The sequence below is a fragment of the Maniola hyperantus genome, chromosome 16 (assembly GCF_902806685.2).
Source record: "Maniola hyperantus chromosome 16, iAphHyp1.2, whole genome shotgun sequence".
In the NCBI taxonomy this organism is placed as follows: Eukaryota; Metazoa; Arthropoda; class Insecta; order Lepidoptera; family Nymphalidae; genus Maniola; species Maniola hyperantus.
The window spans coordinates 8,867,761-8,885,897 of record NC_048551.1 but is presented as its reverse complement, the minus strand read 5'-3'; the positions used below and the strand labels follow the sequence as shown (position 1 = coordinate 8,885,897).

At 36.0% G+C, this 18,137-nt stretch overlaps 1 protein-coding gene across 1 annotated transcript; it reads right to left on the bottom strand.

Moving 5' to 3' along the window:
- Positions 1 to 1,633: 1,633 nt before the first annotated feature.
- On the bottom strand, positions 1,634 to 17,402 carry GlcAT-I (Glucuronyltransferase I). The gene is made up of 5 exons (XM_034976887.2): positions 16,993 to 17,402; positions 15,668 to 15,821; positions 13,288 to 13,419; positions 11,581 to 11,802; positions 1,634 to 8,301 (listed from the first exon to the last, which is right to left on the bottom strand). Exons 1-5 carry the CDS (start codon positions 17,178 to 17,180, stop codon positions 8,137 to 8,139), a joined length of 861 nt encoding a protein of 286 aa, XP_034832778.1. The 5' UTR covers positions 17,181 to 17,402; the 3' UTR covers positions 1,634 to 8,136.
- Between the last annotated feature and the right edge of the window lie 735 nt (positions 17,403 to 18,137).

Here is an 18,137-nt window from a genome sequence, read left to right as displayed (position 1 = left end):
TTTATCTTCAACCTACTTATAGAGTACATACGTATTTAAGTATAAGATAGATAGGATAGGATAGATACTTACTTATCTACCTACTTAATCCACCTTTTGCTATTTCATCTAAATCTGTTCAGCTGTTTCGGCGTGAATTGAGTTATCTACTTTCCGTAATAAGATAGGCCGTATACCAATAACAATTTTTATCATTAAAATACCAATGTACCTATATCTTCATTTTCCTTAAAGCGAAATTTCAATATTGCAAAGCCATCAAGCCAATTTATTATTAGGCCAAACCAGCCGTAAGCTATCCCGCGGTTATCTTGTTTGCCTTATTAAGGTAGGTAATCGTGATATTACCACCTCAGAGCAACAAACATGAAATAAATTGTTCTGTTAGGCTAATATACACACAGGACGTAAATAGAATCCTGAAAATTTCAGCTTTCTAGCGTCATCCAGACCGAAGCTATGACTGCTCGAAAATACGACGAAACGCTTCGAGAAAAGGTACGTAGTGCCCCGTCCTTTAGTTTGGCTCGTCTTGGCGGCGGCACTTCCGTGCCCTCTGATACCGTTGTTAGGTAGTCCGGAAAAAGTACTGAGGGGACACGTACCTATGCTTAGATAGGTACTGGAATGGTCCCTAACGACTCGCAGTTGTCAGCTCTGTCACAAGCACAACCGTACCATGTCACTTTTGTAGCCAGTTTCCCCATGGTCTACAAATGAAAACGAAAGATTTATTCTAGGTAGGTAGGTACCTAAGCAGCTACTTACTAAGAATTTTTTTGGGGACGCAAAATTAATGGTTAGGTAGGTAGGTATAATTAGGCTTTAAAACAGATATGAAAAAAAAAATTAAAAGGACCCCTAATACAGATTGAGGAACAGATGTACCTACCGAATAGCAAATGGAAGTACTATTTCCATCGCATGACTATTGTACCATCGAACCTTGCAAATTCATCAAAAATATTATAAAAAGGAGCAAAAAAATAAGTACGTAGGTAAGTAAGTATTATAAAAGAGGACAAATGAAAAAAAGTTGAATCATAATAATTCACAAAGTTCTTTCTTTTCCAAAAGGCACAACATTGTTCAAAGTTACTGAAGTTGAAAAATTAATCTCATCCAGGTGCCGTCAGAAACTCTTGTTATTGGGGCAAAGTATTGAGGGCAAATTAAATCGGGCGAAATTTCATGTTGTACGGGAAAAATTGTCTGGCTTTGATCTCGCTTTGGGTGGTTCATTCATACCTAACTACCTAGCTGGGTTGCCCGAACGTGTTTGGCCGCGTAGCCCAGCCACCAGGCGATACGTGGAACACCATGGGGTTTTGGTTGATATAAGAGTCCGACATAACCTCCGTGCCTCCCCGGGCGCGGTGGTATCCATGAGGATTTCCCCCACATCCTCACGAAGAATAAATACGCGACAGTCGAGATGGCAATTGGACGACCCGCACATCCCCCGCGCTAACCCAGTGCGGGCGAGCGCGGGGCGCCCCGCGCCTCATACTCAGATTGCCATCTCGACCTGTCGCGTAGTTACTAAAAGTTAGTTTCAAATCTACAATCCTTCAAATATCGATTCACTCTTTTACTTTCATTTTCTTAAGGAAACAAAAATAAAACAAATTACTATTGATAGGTATATAATAGTTTATTGATCAGACTGTCATTATTTTACTGCGTTATATATTTAAAAAAAATAATTATTACAAAACTATTCAAACATTGCAACATCCAATATTTTCCCCTGTGCTGAAATCCAAGCTTTTCGATGTTAGTTTGTTTCAAGGATTCAACAAGTACAGTACCTACACGGCAGAAAATAATGTACATCGAAGGAGATAGCTGTTTTTTAGAGCATTGTCTCTGTCATTGCGACCGATAAAACGTCATATAGGTATGAGTAATAGAGACGACGCTCTACAGAGCCAAAATGTCATTCCAAAGGCCGATGTACATTATTTTCTGCCGCGTACTATACCTAGTTTTATAAATCTTTCTTTTTTAATATGGTAGGTAGGTACGATCACACTCAGGCCGCCAGTCTTTGTAAATTGGTTGGTCGGTGGTCAGCAAGCGCAAGAAAGACACTAACGCTGAGATCTATAGATCCAACTTTGACTCTGCTAAGACTTAAGACACAGTCAAAACGAGACAGATTTAGTGTCTTTTTCCGTACCTACCCGAAAGGTGCCAACGGAATCATTATTACTAAGACTCCGCTGTCCGTCCGTCCGTCTATCTGTCTGTCAGTAGGCTGTATCTCGTGAACAATAATAGGTAGAGACCTGAAATTTCCACAGAATATGTATTTCTATTGTCGCTATAATAACAAATAGGTACTAAAAATTTGTTATTGCCGCCATGAAAATTAAAAAGTGATATTTCTTGTACGATGGTACGGAACCCTTTCTGTGCGAGTCCGACTCGCACTTTACCGATTTTTTGCCTTACAACAACGTTTGCCCTAAGTATGAACATAATCATTATAACGCATTAATTTCATAAATCCGACCGTAGACAGCTTACATAATATATTAATATTTTCTTTCTTGTTCAATCGTGCAAATAAAAAATAAACTACCTACTAGTATAAATAGTTATATAATTTCAAATCATTTTCTTACTTAGTTACATTTGTAACCTACTTATTTTTTATAAATTAATATATTACTTTGATAATAACTAAGTAAGTATAGAAATACATATATACTAATAATAAGATGAGTGATGACATCAAAATACAATGTCATAAACATTTACCTACTTAATATAGGTGCCTACTTAATTATAATTATTACACATTTATAATATAAACTGGGACACTTAATTTTTATCATATCACATTAAAACGATATAAATTAAAATGTATACTTTTGTGTGTGAATAAAAAGAGCAACAATGGAATATCATTTAACTTATAAGAATTCACTTTTTATAGAGAAATAAAAAATAATAAAGGTAAGTACAAATTCCTATATCTAAGTGAAAGCCCAAACGCGCATATAAGTATCGAATATTTATTAATTAAAAAAAAACAATAAAATGATAGTATGCCTACTGAACGCTGATAGAGATAATATGAATAAACTAAACAACTAGAAATAAACGTATTTGATACTTTTGTCTCAATCTTGTTTTCAGTTATGAAGGTTCATAAAATACATAGGATTTTAAACTGGGCTACATCAATAATAATAAGTATGCTTAGTTTTTTTTTTAATATTTCTACTGAATTTTTTTTTTTATTAATAAATGCCACGCCATTTCTATTCACTGTATGACAATTAGATTTCACATTTGAACGGGTGTGGTTTAGAACTTCCCGCAATTTCGGAATTCAGTCCGCTCCATAACCGTTGAGTTATTTAGGACTCCTGCAAGATTTTATTTAGTTAAAAAATATACCTATTATTATATACGTACCTATCTAGTATCAAAACCAGATGAGGTTATAAAACAACAAGTGACAATTTCCTTAGTGTCACAAGTTTCTAAAAACACTAAAAAATCAAATTCGGGTTTCGACTAGTAAAAAGTAACAAATCGATACCATACGCGCCTAGACAATTAGACCGATAGATTTTGAGCGTTTCGAGTCATTACAAATAGTTGCTATTTTAGGTATTATGCAAAAATTAAAGCTATTATACACATCTATAACCTACTATGAAGGAAAAAAAACTATATTATATTATAGCTAGCTGCACTTTGGATGCGTTTTCGTACGACTTTGACTGGTGCGATCCAAGTCCGAACATGCACTAACAATCCCGACCTGCCAAGTCTATGGGAGTAAGTCGTATTTACACCCAGTCTGCGCGCTGTCATAGTAGGTATAAGTGGACCAGAATCTCATGAAAAAGATTGAAGTGGGGCCCCAGAGTTATCAGCGCTGTACTATGTGAGTATCCTGTGTACATACTACATAGTGCACTGTGGTGAATTATTAATATTCACCTCAGAGTACTATGTACTATGTACATGGGGTGTTCGCGGAGTACAGTGTTGCTAAATTTGGAATTTCATTTCATAAGATTCTGGTCTACCCATACTTGGAAAGTTGGAATTTTTCGCACATGTTCGTACGTTTTCACAAGAGTCACAGAGTTCGCTAGCGTTAGTGAGTATATATAAAGTATCTTTGCTATGAAAAAAGAAGAGTATCTTGTCAGATTTTGAGTCAAGGGAAATTTAAAAAGATATATTTCAATTTTTAATACAAGTACAACTAAACATAAGAGTATAATAAAGATAATTAAAATATTAGGCCTTTCAAAATTAGACAAGTTTCATATCGAGTTTTGGTAAGACCAAGCCTTAAATAATATCTTATGTCTCAACTACGAAGAAGTTTACATAAGTCTTTCAACGTGTACGTGTGTATGTTACGTTTAGGCTAAGATATTGATTTCGTTGTAAACAAACCATATCAAAACCCCAGAAAAATAATATTATTTACTTACTGCGGTTTTCACTTGTTTGTTTTAAGCAGAAACGAGTCAAAACATACAAGTGAATTTAATGAATTAAAGGTTAAATAAGTATTCTTAAGTATTGCTTATTTTGATGCGAAATATATAAACTAAAAGAATAATTAAGCTTACTAATTACAATAATCATACAAAACACACAGATATAAAATAATAATACACACTTAAAGTTTCGCTAAGTTTTCGGAGTATTTTTAAAACAGTAACGCCCTGCGCAGAGGAGGGACTAGTGTCCGCGGAAGACAAAAATGGGTCCCTCATCTGCGCAGGCCTTATGTAAATGATCAGATCACATTTTGAATATTAATCACACTTTTATTAAGGGATTTTGTCGAATTATTTTAATCTTCCCTATCTGTAGTAGAACTTTACAAAACCGATATGAGTCCGAGAAAATAGTGTGGTTTCCTATTATGCTCATTTCAGAACGTATTTTGTAGGATAAGGATTGGAACTATACACAATCGCTCTTAGAAAACGTGTAAATTAATGTTTTTGATAATGTAGTAGAAAAAAATCAATGGTGCTAGTACTTCTAAAAGTAAATTATCAAGGCTATAAGTTGTCCTTTCCAGCTTTCCTTTCAATCTGTCTTTTTGTGTTTTTCACTTTCTGTATCAAGAAATCGTCTTTGACTGGTGTAATGTGTACAAAAGAGATTCAAGGAAGATTTCACACTGAGCTAACATGATCCAAGTGACGTCACGTCACAGATAAAATATTTATATTGTGTTTATTTATCTCTATAAATACTAAAATAAATGTATTTAACAGATATGTACTGATTCCTTTTCTGATATACAAAGAAATAAAATATAAAAGCATAATGTTTATACAGTACAAACTATAATGTACAAATCATACAAAAAAGAAAACTAGCTTTAATATAAAACGTCAAAAAATAATATTTAATTACTTACAAATAAAATTGCACATAAATTATTAAGACAATGTTAATTGAGTGTGTATTAATCTGAAATAAGTGCAAATTTTAATAATTCGTATAAATAAAAAGTGTATAGTACGCGACAGGTTGAGATGGCAATCGGGAAGAGAACGCCCCGAACACCCGCACAGTCCCCGCGCTAACCCGGTGCGGGCGAGCGCGGGTGTGCGGACTGTCCCCCTTGTTTTATACCCCGATTGCCATCTCTGCCTGTCGCGGACTATATACTTTTCCATTCCATAATAATTAATTATTATAATCAGAAAGCATCACACATTTGAGGCCAGACAAGAAAAAGTATGCTAAAAAGCTAAATTTTCGTATGTTAGGGCCAAATCACTACAATAGTGTTATGAAGTCAATGTAGGCCGACGCAATGGTCGCGATACTTTCGACTGTATAGACTTTTGGTATGTAAACTTTGACATTGTGTAATCTCTAAACCAAAATAAATTAACAGGTGTAAATCTATCCTTTTCCGCAGGGAGCATTATAAAAGAAATAGCAACACATTTAGATCTGTCATTTGAATTTAGTTTAGAGATTGTATACAACAGAGTTAGCCACTTGATAAAAACAATACTGAATTAAATGGAATATAGCCCAACAGGAACAATAAACTCTAGAGATAAAATTAGCCTTATCGATTAAGGCCAATAATAAAATAAATCTTAGCCTCAGTGTTAATAGTAATTTGGAAAATAATACAGTACCCTACTCCGACTGATTTCGATTATACTAATTTTAGTGAGTTAATGAGTTTTTAGCCAGTCGCCATATGTTTGATTCAATCCTGCTTTTTTGGATATTAAATACATAGAGTTGTCACACCTATACCCGCGAGGAATTTTTCAATTTTCTAGACCCCTGCTGTTTCAGCTATACGTTGATATGTCAGTCAGTCAGTTTTTCAACGAATTATGGTTAAAAATTAAAAATACAATTTGAAATTTGATAAATTATGCACACATGGGCACAAAATATGACATGTAAAAGTTTGCATCTTTTATAGGATTTTATGTATAATAAGATGATGTACAATGATTGTAAGAATACTAAGAATGTTAAGAATGCTTAACAGACAACCCTATTTCCGATAAAATTGTATTCAGTTTTCAATACATCTTTTTAATAGTACTTTATTCAAATGCTAATGAGTACAGCTAGACAGCTCGTGCTAACTTCACTATTAATGTCATTATTAGGTAAACTTTGTTAGTGAAATTAACTAGAGCTGTCAAGCTGGGCCTATAAGAAAATTTGAATAGTGTAATACTCTAATTATAACTCTTTAAAATGAACTTTAACCTACATACATGCTTGTTTCGTAATAATATTTTTATTTTTATTTAAAAATAACTACTTGTCTCTAATCTTAAGTCGCGGTCATTATTAATATTTTAATATAAAATTGTTCACACATTTGTATGTCAATTAAAATTCGAGTATTATATTACTTAATAATCTCCTATAATAAATTCACAATGAGATTATATCCTTAACCAATACGATATAAACAATAACTTAATGTATTCCAAAATTCAATATTTTAGAACATAATTTATCTTACATGTTTGTCATGCAAAATTATCAAGATTAAAGTGTCTTAGTATAGGTGTTGGTGTTGCGTTTAGAATTTTAGGTACATATACAATAATTCCTGCAAAAGTGAGACAAGATTATGTCAGCAGTAACATGATAGAGTGAGATACACTAATAAATCCCAACTTTATAATCTTAGACGTAGTCTACGTGACTACTTCATACTATCAAGGCCTAGACAGACACAAATTTCAATTGGGTATTTGACTACACCAAAAATAAATTATTTCTCAGTGATTAATAAATAGAGAGTCTTCCAAAACACGTAAAATCCACGTCCTTTGCTGGTTTTAAGTGTAATAACCATTTTAAATTATCGAATAAACTAAAAAAAGCACGTCAAATGATTGTGACGTCACACACCGGTATTTCATAGAATTTCGCATACTAAGCGCGCGTTTTGACGTTTGATAAAAAGTTACTGATTCGACTAGTTGTCAAATACCGTATTTTTAATACAAGGAACACTATGAAAATAAAGTTACCTAGATTACGGATTGTTTTGCAGTTTAAATGCCTCCAAACCAATCCGTGGGGGTGGCAAGCACCGCTGGACTGGATGCGCGCACATCCCTTTAGAGCAGTGTTTCCCAAACATTCTCCATGGTCCGGTAATTTTCACATTGCCCCTTCGTGACCCACTTAACATTTTTTGACCCAAGCTGGTTCCATTAGCTAAGATAATCATGATCAACCCATCGCCGGCTCACTACAGAGCACGGGTCTCCTCTCAGAGTGAAAAGGGTTTTGGCCATAGTCTACCATGCTGGCCAAGTGCGGATTGGCAGACTTCACACACCTTTGAGAACATTATGGAGAACTCTCAGGCATGCCGGTTTCCTCACGATGTTTTCCTTCACCGTAAAATAATACACATTTATTAATAGTAATATTATCGATAGTTGGTAATATTTTTAAAACAATGCAGGAATGTTGCGACCCGGGATTTTATTGTGATGGTGCGGTACCGGCCCGGGTCGCGACCCGGCAAATGGGAAACGCTACTTTAGAGGCCTGTCTCATGATATTATATTATGATCAGTTGATCACAGATCATGGATGATAAACATTATCATGCATTTTATTGTCAAATCAGACTTCAATATGGTTGTCTGGAATGGGTGGGTGTTTGAGTTTCTTGGGGTTGATTATGGAAGGCTTCTGTGTGCGTGTGTGCCATACGTACACCTTTGTGCAGTTTTCCGCTAGTGGCTCCATCTCGTCTTTTGTTGTGAAGTATTTTAAGATCTCGCTTTCCTGAAAAAAAGAGACAAAAATGGTATACTATATAACCCATCGGAAATATCAGTGCATCTCGCTGGAATGCGCTTCGCCGCAGCTCGCAAATTTTCTCCTATCTAGTACCAGTACCTGTAACGTTGCCAACGCAAGCACGTTGCCTTACGTCATTAAGCCAGGTTCTCAGATATTTCCAACGGGTTGTACCAGAAAGAACCACAATTATATTTAAAAAATGCGAATAAATTTGACGACCTCCCTGGCTTAGTGGTAATCCGCTGTGGTCTTATTAGTGGGAGGTCCCGGGTTCGATTTCCAGCAAGGGTTTGGAATTTTGTAATTTCTAAATTTCTGGTCTGGTCTTGGCTTCAGCCAAGGCTAGTTACCACCCTACCAGCAAGGCTGTGCCGCCAAATGATTTAGCGTTCCGGTACGATGTCGCGTAGAAACCAAAGGAGCATGGATTAATAAAAACTGCCATACCACCAGGTTAGCCCACTCCCATCTTAGACTGCATCATCACTTACCACTAGGTGCGATTGCAGTCAAGGGCTAACTTATATCAGGATTTAAAAAAATGGACTACAGAGCATGTTTTTATTCGAAACTATGCCACAGTCTTCCCTATTATAGATAATGATGATAGTTCATGATAATATTATTCTCATATTAATAGCATATTGGAACTGATTCTGAGCACAACTAAATTTTAGAGCATTCGCATCCTCTTCTTACTAATATAATATGAAAAGGACAGACATAGTTTGACAAGTTTTAAGTTAAATTTAGAGCCGTCAAACCTCGTGAGTTTAGCTGCCGGTCGCGAGCGTATCGTTTAAATTTGAAGCGTGTACTTAAATTTAGAGTCTTTAAATGTAAAATTCATGTTCCGTCCTTTTTTAACAATATTAAAAAGAAGAGGATGCAGATACTCTAAATTTAGTTTAGCGAAAAACAACATAATCAGCGCCGATGTTTGTTTACGTTACGCCATAATTATGTTTTGATATGGGCCACCGGTGCGGTATTTTCATTTCATATTATTGTAAAATGATATAACAAGATACCTACCAAATCATTCATTCATAAACAAATGACAAATTGATGTGATATAATAATGTTTATAAATCGACCGATTAACAGCAAGAACGCCGGAAGCCACCGATATCGATAGTAACTAGTAGCATAAAGGCTGATTCACATTATAGTCAACGCATTTTAAACTGAGTCGTCGAGTTATCTGTCCGTTTCGCTCGCACTTACAGGTCGTAGGTAAGTGCGAGCGAAACAGACAGATAACTCGACGACTCAGTTTAAAATGCGTCGACTATAGTTGAGCGTGAACGTTGGCACCCTCATGTGGTCGACATCCAATCTACAACACGATTTTGCTCAACCTTTGTAAGGAATGATTTATGCCAACACGTGGCGGGCACAAGCCGTGCCACGTACGAGGCGTCGACGAGGCACGGATTCAAAACATCACGAACATTTTATATGAAGCAGTGCTTCACCGTGTGTCATCCGTGCACAGACACAGTGGGTCTCGCATTTAAACGATTTTAAACGCACATATAGCTCCGAGGTGCGAATTGTGACGGTGCGTGGCCGAAATCGAACCACGGACCCACCCAATACGAAGCCGAAGTTCTCACTGCACTATCACCACTAGATTATAATTCGCGATAGGTTGAGATGGCAATCGGGGTACGAGGCGGGGAAACGCCCAGCACATCAGCACGTTACCCGTGTTCACACGCACCGGGTTAGCGCAGGGGCTGTGCGGGTGTGCAGGGCGTCCCTACCCCGATTACCATCTCGACCTGTCGCTTAAAATTTAATCATCATGATCAACCCATCACCGGCTTACTACAGAGCACGGGTCTCCTCTCAGAGTGAGAAGGGTTTTGGCCATAGTCTACCACGCTGGCCATGTGCGGATTGGTAGACTTCACACACCTTTAAGAACATTATGGAGAACTCTAAGGCATGCAGGTTTCCTCACGATGTTTTCCTTTACCGTTAAAGCAAGTGATATTTAATTAATTAAAACGCACATAACTCCGAAAAGTTAGAGGTGCGTGCCCGCAATCGAACCCCCCACCTTCGATTAGAAGGCGGACGTCCTAACCACTAGGTAATCACAGCTTGGACTTTAATACTATTAGAATAATGTAAACTGGTCATAGAGTGAAAGCGTGATAAAAAATTATCGCGTTTGACCTTAAACGTCAGTAGTACGGTGCCTTTGTTATCGTTAAAAATATATAATCATGCCATACTCATAATATAATTTTAGACTATAAATTAGAACGTTTAATTTTAATTGGTCTCAGCAGGATTTGTATTTTTCCGTAATTACATTTTTAGGGTTCCGTACCTCAACGAAAAAAGGAAACTTTTTAGGATCTGTCTATCTGTTTGTCCGTCTGTCGCGTCTCTCAAGAAAACCTATAGGGTACTTGCCGTTGAACTAGAATCAATTTGGCAGGTAGGTAGGTCTTATAGCACAAGTAAAGGAAAGAATTCGAAAACCGTGAATTTGTGGTTACATCACAAAAATAATAAAAATGTGTTCATGAATAAATAATTAGTATTTTCAATTTTCAAAGTAAGATTTATCGTGCATAATGACGATAAAAAAAATACCTGAGTACGGAACCCTCGATGTGCGAGTCTAACTCGCACTTGACAAGTTTTTACATTACAATTTTTTAGACTACATCGACTACGACTTTCACTGTGAGTCATACAGATTTTTTTAAAGCGGACTAAAGAGTTTTCGAACAGTGCGTGTTGCCAGTGATGACGTCATATGGATCCGAAAAGTGGTCGCTTACTATGGGCCTCATAAGAAAGCTCAGAGTCACTCAGCGGGCAATAGAGAGAGCTATGCTTTGAGTTTCTCTATGTGATCAATTCATGGAATGAGGAGACCCGTAGGAGAACCAGAGTAACCGACATATTTCAACGTAGGGTTCCGAAGCTAAAGTGGCAATGGGCAGGGCATATAGTATGAAAACCCGATAGACGTTATAGTCACCTGTTAGGCTGAGATCTATAAAGCGCACTTTGACTTTGATCAGACTTAAGATTAAGTTAAAACGAGACAGATTTATCCCCCCACTAGGTGGTTAGATGACATCAAACGAGTCGTATGGAGCCGCTGGATTCAGGCGGCGCAAGATCGTAGTGTGTGACCTACAAGCGACCTTTATCCGGCAGTGGACATCTATCGGTTGACGATGATGATGATGATGGTGATGATGAAAGAAGTTTTATTTAAAAAATACAAACCTGAAATCCTGATTGAACTTTTCTAGAAAACTTCGCCTCCGGATGGATTAAGAACAGAGTGGCGTTGATGGCAAAACCAGCCATATCTATGGGGAAAGGTCTGAATGGCTTCCACACCGCATTAAAGCCAGAGATCTTCCCGTCGGTCACTATGGGCATCTCTATTCGCATTCCCCCCACGATGCCGACCGGCCAAACGCCTACTTTGTGTATTTTTCGCATCTGTAATTAAAATAATTACATTTTTAATATAATATAATTCATGCTAAACCATACCTATTGCGATATACTAATGCACCATCATCATAATCATGATCAACCCATCACCGGCTCACTACAGAGCACGGTTCTCCTCTCAGAGTAAGAAAGGTTTTGGCCATAGTCTACCATACTGGCCAAGTGCGGATAGGCAGACTTCACACATTTGAGACATTATGGAAAACTCACAGGCGTGCAGGTTTCCTCACGATGATTTCCTTCGCCGTTAAAGCAAGTGATATTTAATTACTTAAAACGTACATAACTCCAAAAAATAAAGGGTGTGTGCCTGGGATCGAACCCCCCCTACCTCCGATCAGGAGGTGGACGTCCTAAACACTAGGCTATCACAGCCTTTTGATGCGAATCATAAATGCGAAAGTGTGTCTGTCTGTCTTTTACCTTTTCACAACCCATCCTTTGAGCATTGAGATCTAGAGTGAGCAGTTCTTTTAAGTCTCTACTAGGTTTTACATTTTTCAAAATCCCGCGGGAACTGTTTGATTTTCCGGGATAAAAAGTAGCCTATGTGTTAATCCAGGGTAAAATCTATCTCCATTCCAAATTTCATCCAAATTCGTTCAGCCGTTTTTGCGTGATTGAGTAACAAACATACAAACATCCAAACATCCACACTTTCACATTTATAATATTATTAGGATGACCTACAGGCCACTGCAAATAGCGTCGCAATTTTCCTTTGAATTTATGCAAGCAATTTTTTGTGCATCCACAAAGCTACAGAAATATGATTTTATTGATTGCTTATAGTAAATTACAATACAATTGAGACCTATTAAATTATTTTTATTCAATTTCCTTTATGGAGTTTCGAAAATATGAAACTTCAATATCAACTTCTATTATAATTATTATCTAACAAAGGTCATTTCCTTTCTGATTTCCATGTAATTAATAAGTAGCTGAACTAATACAATTGTTACACCTACTTACTACAATACGCGGACGAAAGTAATGTACATCGACCTTTAGGCGAAATTCTAGAGCACTCTGTCTGTCCTTGATACCGACAAAACGTCATATAGGTATGAGTGACAGAGACAACGCTCTACAAAGCCGAAATGTCATTCTAAAGGCCGATGTACATTATTTTCGGCAGCGTACTGTACATATCTACAGTACGCGGTAAAAAGTAATGTAAACCTTTATGACGTTTTGTCGGTCTCAACGACACAGAAAATGCTCTACAAATCCGCTATCTCCTTCTAAAGGTCGATGTACACTATTTTCTGCCGCGTCCTGTAACTCATTTAACTATGCCTTGTCCATGCAATACCCTAAGCCTTAATCCAAAACTACCTTTATTTTTACTGTGAAGTCATACATGCTTATAAATTACTTAGGTAGGTACCTACTTACAATTAAATTAAAGTTTAAAAAACCAGTTTAAAAAATATATTTGTGCTGTAATATAAAAAATCAACTGACCTCATGAAAGACCTTGAGCGAGTAGGTGTTATCGTCATCCATGAAATACACAACCCCTCGCTTATCGTCAACAGTGTCTAGATGCCCTCTAAGCCAATTTAAAGCTATGTTCCTTTGTTCAACTCCGCTCGCCTATAAAGAGATAAGAAATGGACTTAAGATTTTGTTGTGTACCTACAATTGCATAAAACAACTTTTGCTATTAGTAGACTTGCTTAGTGCTTGGCTATGGTCTCACTTGGTGATAAGTGAAGATGTATAGCCTATAAGAAGACAGATATGCACTATTCTGGGCTGGGTATAGCGGTAAATGAAATTTCAAAAATTATGAAATCTATTACTTATTTACTATTTGGTTTCTATCATCAGGCATGGTACTAAAAAGGTAAATTGTTTAGGATTACATAATTGCAGAGACTTTGGTGATGAGCCTCAGGGAAAGCCTGTTTAGTAATTAAGCGCTTAATGGCGCCGATTCTCTTGTCTTTCTCTAAACTAAATTTAGAGTATCTGCATCTTCTTCTTTTCAATATTGCTAAAAAAAAGGATAGAACATGAATTTTACATTTAAAGACTCAAAATTTTAGTGCACGCTATAAATTTAAACAATGGCTCGTGACTGGCAGCTAAAGTCACGCGGTTTGACAGCTCTAAATTAAATTTAAAACTGCCAAACTGTGTCTATCCTTTCCATATTACGTTAGTAAGAAGAGGATGTGAATAATCTAAAATTAAGTTGTGCTCAGATCAGTAGGTACCATTATGTTCTTAAATGTACTCAGCTGGGAAGTGAACCTGATAGCTCTCACTTATTAAGGCAACAGTACACACCACTGCACTAGAGAGGAGACGAGATTAAAATTAAAATAACTATGCCAGATAAGTTCTTGTATTCTAAGCATTAAAAAAATTACTACTAGTTAATAAGATTATAGTTTTAGATTTTTAAGGTACTTATAGTACTGAGGTACATATTATACTTTTTGGTTAGGTAGTACTATAAGATTTTTTAATGAACAGTGAATTTCAAAACTAATCAAATAAATGTGTAAACATATTATCAAATATTATGTAGTTACTTAGGTGTTAGAATGAAATTATTGCATTAGTATAATTTGCACAAGACATTATTTTGAACCCAGACTATAAAAGAAAGTTTAATAATAAAATATTTAGTTAAGTAAGTAGATATATAAATATTTAGGAAAGAAATTTATTTTATTCAAACAACACTTGATAACATTAGGAAACTAAGTTCAGAAGTGATAGAATAGTTTAGCTGTTTATTTTAATTAAAGAATGGTTACTAAATCAACACATTAAATCAAAACTAGTATATCAAGAAATATTGAACATACACAATACCATCTGGTGATATAGGATGTTTTAAAAATACATATATTGATATCCAATTCCTGAAAAATTCATTTCAATTAAATAAATAGGTAAAATGTGTAGATAATGTGTTATTTAATACAGAGCATCCAGTCATTTTATTACATAACTTATATTTCCTCTTATGTCTCCATCTAACTGCGAAGCTTGAGCTCTAAGGATAGGAATAAGGTATAGTATGTGCAAAACAAGTAGTCCAATCTGAACATGAGGTGTATGACTGTGCCAGCTGACAAGACAAAGACAGATTTCAGACACGGTTGTGTATTTAATCCTTAGTCTGTGGTTGATGATTGATGCATTATGGGCAAACTTCAGATTGGACTATTTGTTTGGCACAAACTTTACTACAATAGTGCAACCAGTTGGGGTTTGAAACATCAACTGTTCAGTTTCAAATGCAAAATCTTAAAAGTATCATATAGGATATTCGTCATGATCAGCAATCCCTCACCAACCCGCTGCGGTGTATGGGTCTCCTTTCAGACTGAGGCTGAAATCTATAGAGCGCACTGACTTTCCTTAGACTTAAGACAGAATTAAAACGAGACAGATGTGTATCTCTCACATAAATCTGTCTCGCTTTAACTCAATCTTAAGTCTGAGCAAAGTCAAAGTGCGCTCTATAGATCTCAGCCGGAGAAGTGAAGTACAGATTGGCATACTTCACATCTTTGAGAAATAACATAACGTAGAAGTCTTTTTTTAAATAGAAATAGCGAGCAAAAAAGCAGGCAGGCCAGCTGATGTTAAGTGGTTACCACCGCCCATGAACATTTCTCAAGATGAACTAGTTTCAGGTTTCCTCACTATGTTTTCCTATACCATTAAAGTAATTGGTATTTGTTGCTTTATCTCTGAAAAGTTAGGGGTGCATGACCAGGGTCAAACCCCGGAATAGTAGGCCAACATCCTAACCACTTACAATGAGGGATATCAACTCTGGTTAAATGTAATTGTGAACAAAATCATAAAATACACTTACCGATGAATGTTTAGACTTTTGTGTTTTTACATTGAGATGTGTGTATTTAAGTGTAGATTCTTTGAGCAAGTTTTCAACCAATTTTGTCTTTGTGTCTGAATCTTCAATGACAATCCAATGGAAGTTCTTTACCAGCATCAATGTTTGTGACAACCTGTGGCAAAAAAATATTATTAAGTAATTATGTTCAACAGTTCAGTGGGAAGACTTGAAGTGTTTTATTCTAGAACTCACATAAGTTAGGTACTTAAGTACCTACTTATGGATTCTGAAACAGTCTTTATATATCACTAGCTGATGCCCGCAAATTTGTCCGCGTTGAATTAGGTGTTTTGAAAATCCCATGGGAAGTCTGGTTTTCCGGGATAAAAAGTAGCCTATGTCACTCTCCAGATCTTTATCTATACCCGGTCAAAAAATCACGTCAATCCGTTGCACCGTGATTGAAGGACAAACCAACAAACAAACACACTTTCGCATTTATAATAAAGGTACTGATACAAAATGTGCAATCTAAGTAAGCTGGCCGCCCTGCCATAATTACATGCTGTATTTATCAGTCGCTCATTAGCAAGTCTTGTTAGATGTTGGTTGCAAGCTAAATGCCTAAAGCCATTGTCTGTTTAAATGTTTTAAGTCATCTTAGCATTATTTTTTATTTTTAAGGTTCCGTACCTCAAAAGGAAAAACGGAACCCTTATAGGATCACTTTGTTGTCTGTCTGTCTGTCGGTCTGTCAAGAAACCTACAGGGTTCTTCCCGTTGACCTAGAGGTAGGTGTTATAGCAGACATTCGGGAAAAAATCTGAAAACCGTGAATTTGTGGTTACATCACACAAAAAAAATTAATTTGTGGTCTCATGACCACACTAATGACTAATAATCAGTATTTTAAATTATCAAAGTAAGATAACTATATCAAGTGGGGTATCATATGAAAGGGCTTCACCTGTGGATTCTAAAACATTTTTTATCGCGTTTTTGATTTATCGTGCAAAATGTCGAAAAAATACGATCGTACTACGGAACCCTCGGTGCGCGAGCCAGACTCGCACTTGGCCGGTTTATTTTTATTTTTTTTAGGCATTATATGCTGATTTGTGATTCTGGTGTGATGATGCATCACACTAAAAATTATTTACTTCAGATGTAAGTACCCAATAATTGTAACCTTGATTAACAAGATACTTTATTCATATTAATAATCATCTGCAGTTGACATCTAAATTATAAGGCAATTGCCAAATTTGTAGACAAACAGTGCGTACATACATACATCAATACAGCAACCAAGGGCACAATAATCACGACAAAATGAATCTTACCTTGTAAGATCGGCCTTTTGGGCCAGTCTTGCGTACGTCGGGGTGATCCCGTATATAGTTGGCAAGTCCGGAGTCACCTCCGGCGTAAACTGGCATTGGAAAGCGGGTCTGCTATTGAAGAAAAATAATACTACAAAAATCAACATCCCGATAGCTAAATATTGCTTCTTTATGTTCACAAAAGGCATTTTATTGTCACTGGGTTTTGTCGGTTTTGTACAGGGTACGTCCGTTCACTCCACGTCCGCTAGTTGTATCGACATTGACTCACACTCACAGCATTCTATTGTAATTACTCTTTAAACTCCATCCATCATAGAAGTAAGAATTGCTTCCGATAAAATATTTTATATATCGCGATCGAATTAATAAAAAAGTGAGCCGCACTGCTCTGCTGATTCGACGCGACGCGGGGTGAATAAACTTCAACTTTCAAGTTCCTTGACAGTTGACAGTGACAATGACTCTGACAGAAATTTAAATATTGCCATTTTAAGTTCGTGACTTATGTACCAAGTTTAAAAATTAATTTTGCTTCCTACCACCTTAAAATAAAAATGTTATGATATTTATTAAATTAAGAACCTATTTATAGTTAATTTTATGTTTTATTTTGTGAAGACCTTTTTTTAGTCCTAATCGATCTAGTCGTTCTATTTTCTAATAGATGGCGCTGATCAATTTTCTTCCCGTTAACACATAGACGGAGCGTTAATTTCTTTTACTAGTATCCCTATTCCACACTAGATGACGCTGTTATATATATTGTACTCATTTTCCACTAGATTGCACTAACTATTTAAAATTAGTTTTACAAAACCTTAGTTTTGAAACATTTATAAAAGGGTAAAACGTCGTGTCATTATTTTTAACTATTTAATTAGCTTATGCTTGAAAATTGATGAGACTGTTAGTACTGATACTAACTGGTTCCTACATAAGATTATTCATTATTGTTAGATAATAACGATGATAATAATAAAAATACTATTGTTAAATTGTATTGTTTGTTGTTTTTTTTAAATATGATAAAAATGAGAAAAATAAATAAATGAGAGAAAAAAAAATACTAATACTTTGAAAATGTTATTTTCCTGCCAATAGAAATCAGAAACGTGACAAATATGCCTCCAAACCATCGACAT

What these genes read in the sequence shown, in the direction of transcription:
- GlcAT-I (XM_034976887.2), bottom strand. Translation starts at nt 17,180, where the DNA reads ATGCCTTTTGTGAACATAAAGAAGCAATATTTAGCTATCGGGATGTTG. An exon ending in CAAAAGGCCGATCTTACAAG is followed by an intron (nt 15,822 to 16,992) that starts GTAAGATTCATT and finishes TTTTTGCCACAG; the next exon opens with GTTGTCACAAACATTGATGC. An exon ending in AAAAGTCTAAACATTCATCG is followed by an intron (nt 13,420 to 15,667) that starts GTAAGTGTATTT and finishes ATCTCTTTATAG; the next exon opens with GCGAGCGGAGTTGAACAAAG.